Source organism: Babylonia areolata, chromosome 23, assembly GCF_041734735.1.
Source record: "Babylonia areolata isolate BAREFJ2019XMU chromosome 23, ASM4173473v1, whole genome shotgun sequence".
NCBI lineage: Eukaryota > Metazoa > Mollusca > Gastropoda > Neogastropoda > Buccinidae > Babylonia > Babylonia areolata.
Genome location: NC_134898.1, coordinates 42,203,297 through 42,205,796, shown reverse-complemented (window position 1 = coordinate 42,205,796; position 2,500 = coordinate 42,203,297). Strand labels below are relative to the sequence as shown.

The window sequence follows — 2,500 nt, the reverse complement described above, 5'->3', positions numbered from 1 at the left end:
ACACACGCACACACACACAGATGGACAACCAAATCAGGCAGCCTTCTCAGGTGACGTGCGGAATCCTCTCAATTGACGTATGGAACCCTTTCAGTTGTCGCACACATGGAACCTTTTCAGCTGACCTACATATTGAACCCTTTCAGTTGACAAACAAATGAAACCCTTTCAGATGACGAGCATATGGAACCCTTTAAATACATATGGAACCCTTTCAATACATATAGAACCCTGTCAGTTGACGTACAAAAGGAATCCTTTCAGTTGACGTACGTATGGAACTCTTTCAGTTGACGTGCATATGGAACCCTTTCAGCTGACCTACATATAGAACCCTTTCATTTGTTGAGCATAATTATGGAACCCTTTCAGTTGACGTACATATGAAACCCTTTCAGCTGACGTGCATGTGGAACCCTTTCAGTTGACGTATATATGGAATCCTTTCAATTGACGTACATATGGAACCCTTTCAGTTGACGTATATATGGTACCCTTTCAGCTGACCTACATATGGAATCCTTTCAGTTGTTAAGCATAATTATGGAACCCATTCAGTTCGTACATATGAAACCCTTTCAGTTGACGTACATATGGAAACCTTTCAGTTGACGGTTACATTGAACCCTTTCATTTGACCTACATATAGAACCTTTACAGAATACTTTATTATCTCAACAAGAGAAATTAATTTGTGGTGTAACAAACATAAACAATACACGAAATTCAGTCATTCAACATTCATACATAAAATGTTTAGATGAACCCTTTCAGTTGACATATATATGGAATCCTTTCAGTTCACGTACATATGGAACCCTTTCATTTGACGTACATATGGAGCCCTTTCAGTTCACGTACATATGGAACCCTTTCAGTTGACGTACATATGGAACCCTTTCAGTTGACGTACATATGGAGTCCTTTCAGTTGACGTACATATGGAACCTTTCAGTTGACGTACATATGGAACCCTTTCATGTTGACGTACACAAGGAACCCTTTCATGCTGTCGTATATAAATGGAACCCTTTCAGTTGACGTACATATGGAACCCTTTCATGTTGACGTACATATGGAACCCTTTCAGTTGACGTACATATGGAGCCCTTTCAGTTGACGTACACAAGGAACCCTTTCAGTTGACGAGCGACGACCGAATGAATGACCTCCACAGTTTTCATTAATCATGTCATCGGCTTGCCTCAGTGAAGCAACATATTCAAGGACAGAATAGTGCAGGCTCCAATAATACTAATCGATCAGTTGCAAGAAAGTGAAAACCTTCAAGGACATAATCGTGCTGTCTCCAATAATACTAATCGATCACTTGCAAGAAAGTAAAAACAAAACATAAAAAAAAAAAAAAAATTGATACGTTTACGACCCGTTACTGACATTGCATGAATCACACTGAAATCGGCTGATGAAATGGACGCACCGTATGTGAAATGGTATGCAATGAGCAATGTGTATGCGTACGTTCAGCCAGCCATGTAGGTTGCAAAAAAGAAAGAAAGAAAGAAAGAAAGAAACTGTGACGTATTTCAAACGAGGTACCAGACTAACCGTACCTCCAGACCTATCTCAACAAGCTCAAAGTCCTTAACAAACAAAGACTTCACAAAAAAAAAAAACAACAACAACAAAAAAACTCGTGCTCACTCCCCACCCCCACCCCCACCTCCGCCCTCCCCACAAAAACAACAACAGCAACAACAACAACAAAACAACGCAAACAACAAAACAAACAAAAAACAAAACAAAACAACAACAACTCAAAAAGAAAAAAAAATACAGCGAAAGAAAAAAAAAAAAAGCACACACTGGTTATATATCTGACAAAACATCGTACCAATTCCAAAGAATACCTTTTAGCCCCCAGTAGCAAAAGCGAACATGATGACCACGATAAAAGATGAATGTTACAAGATCGTCGTTAACATCTTCAGCTCGGCAAAAAATATTCATCCGAGAAACAAACTAACTATACAGCAAGTCGAACGCAGCAGCATGTCACTCGCTCGCACTTAAAATAAAATAAAATAAAATAAAATAAAACACAACAAAATCAAATCAAATCAAGTGAAATAGAATATGATAAAATAGAATAAGGTAAAATGAATAAAATGGAAAAAAAAAGAAATGAAACAGAACAAAATGAAATGAAATTAAATACACACAATAATAATAATAATAATAATAATAATAATAATAATAATAATAATAATAATAAAATAACAAAAAAAACGCCGGGTGGTTATTTCGTGATAGGTTCCTTGATGTCCACTTCGATATGGTCCAGCGTTTCCAGCATCTGGTAGAAAGAAAGAATAAAAATCAGAACTTAGCAGTCTTCCAGTTTAAAGAGTTACTCTTTTACTCTTCTGTTCTCAAACATGTCACACTGTCATAGATAAACAGGAAGTAGAAATATATATATATATATGAGTGTGTGTGTGTGTGTGTGTGTGTGTGTGTGTGTGTGAGAGAGAAAGAG

General features: G+C 37.0%; 1 protein-coding gene across 1 annotated transcript in view; it reads right to left on the bottom strand.

Annotated features, from left to right (window-relative positions):
* Window positions 1–1,742: 1,742 nt before the first annotated feature.
* Window positions 1,743–2,500, bottom strand: part of LOC143297994 (choline/ethanolamine transporter flvcr2b-like) — a 79,045-nt gene continuing 78,287 nt past the window's right edge. The window contains exon 15 of the mRNA XM_076610635.1: window positions 1,743–2,317. Within this exon, the coding sequence (XP_076466750.1) occupies window positions 2,261–2,317 (57 nt within the window). The 3' untranslated portion in view covers window positions 1,743–2,260. The remainder of the gene's footprint in view (window positions 2,318–2,500) is intronic.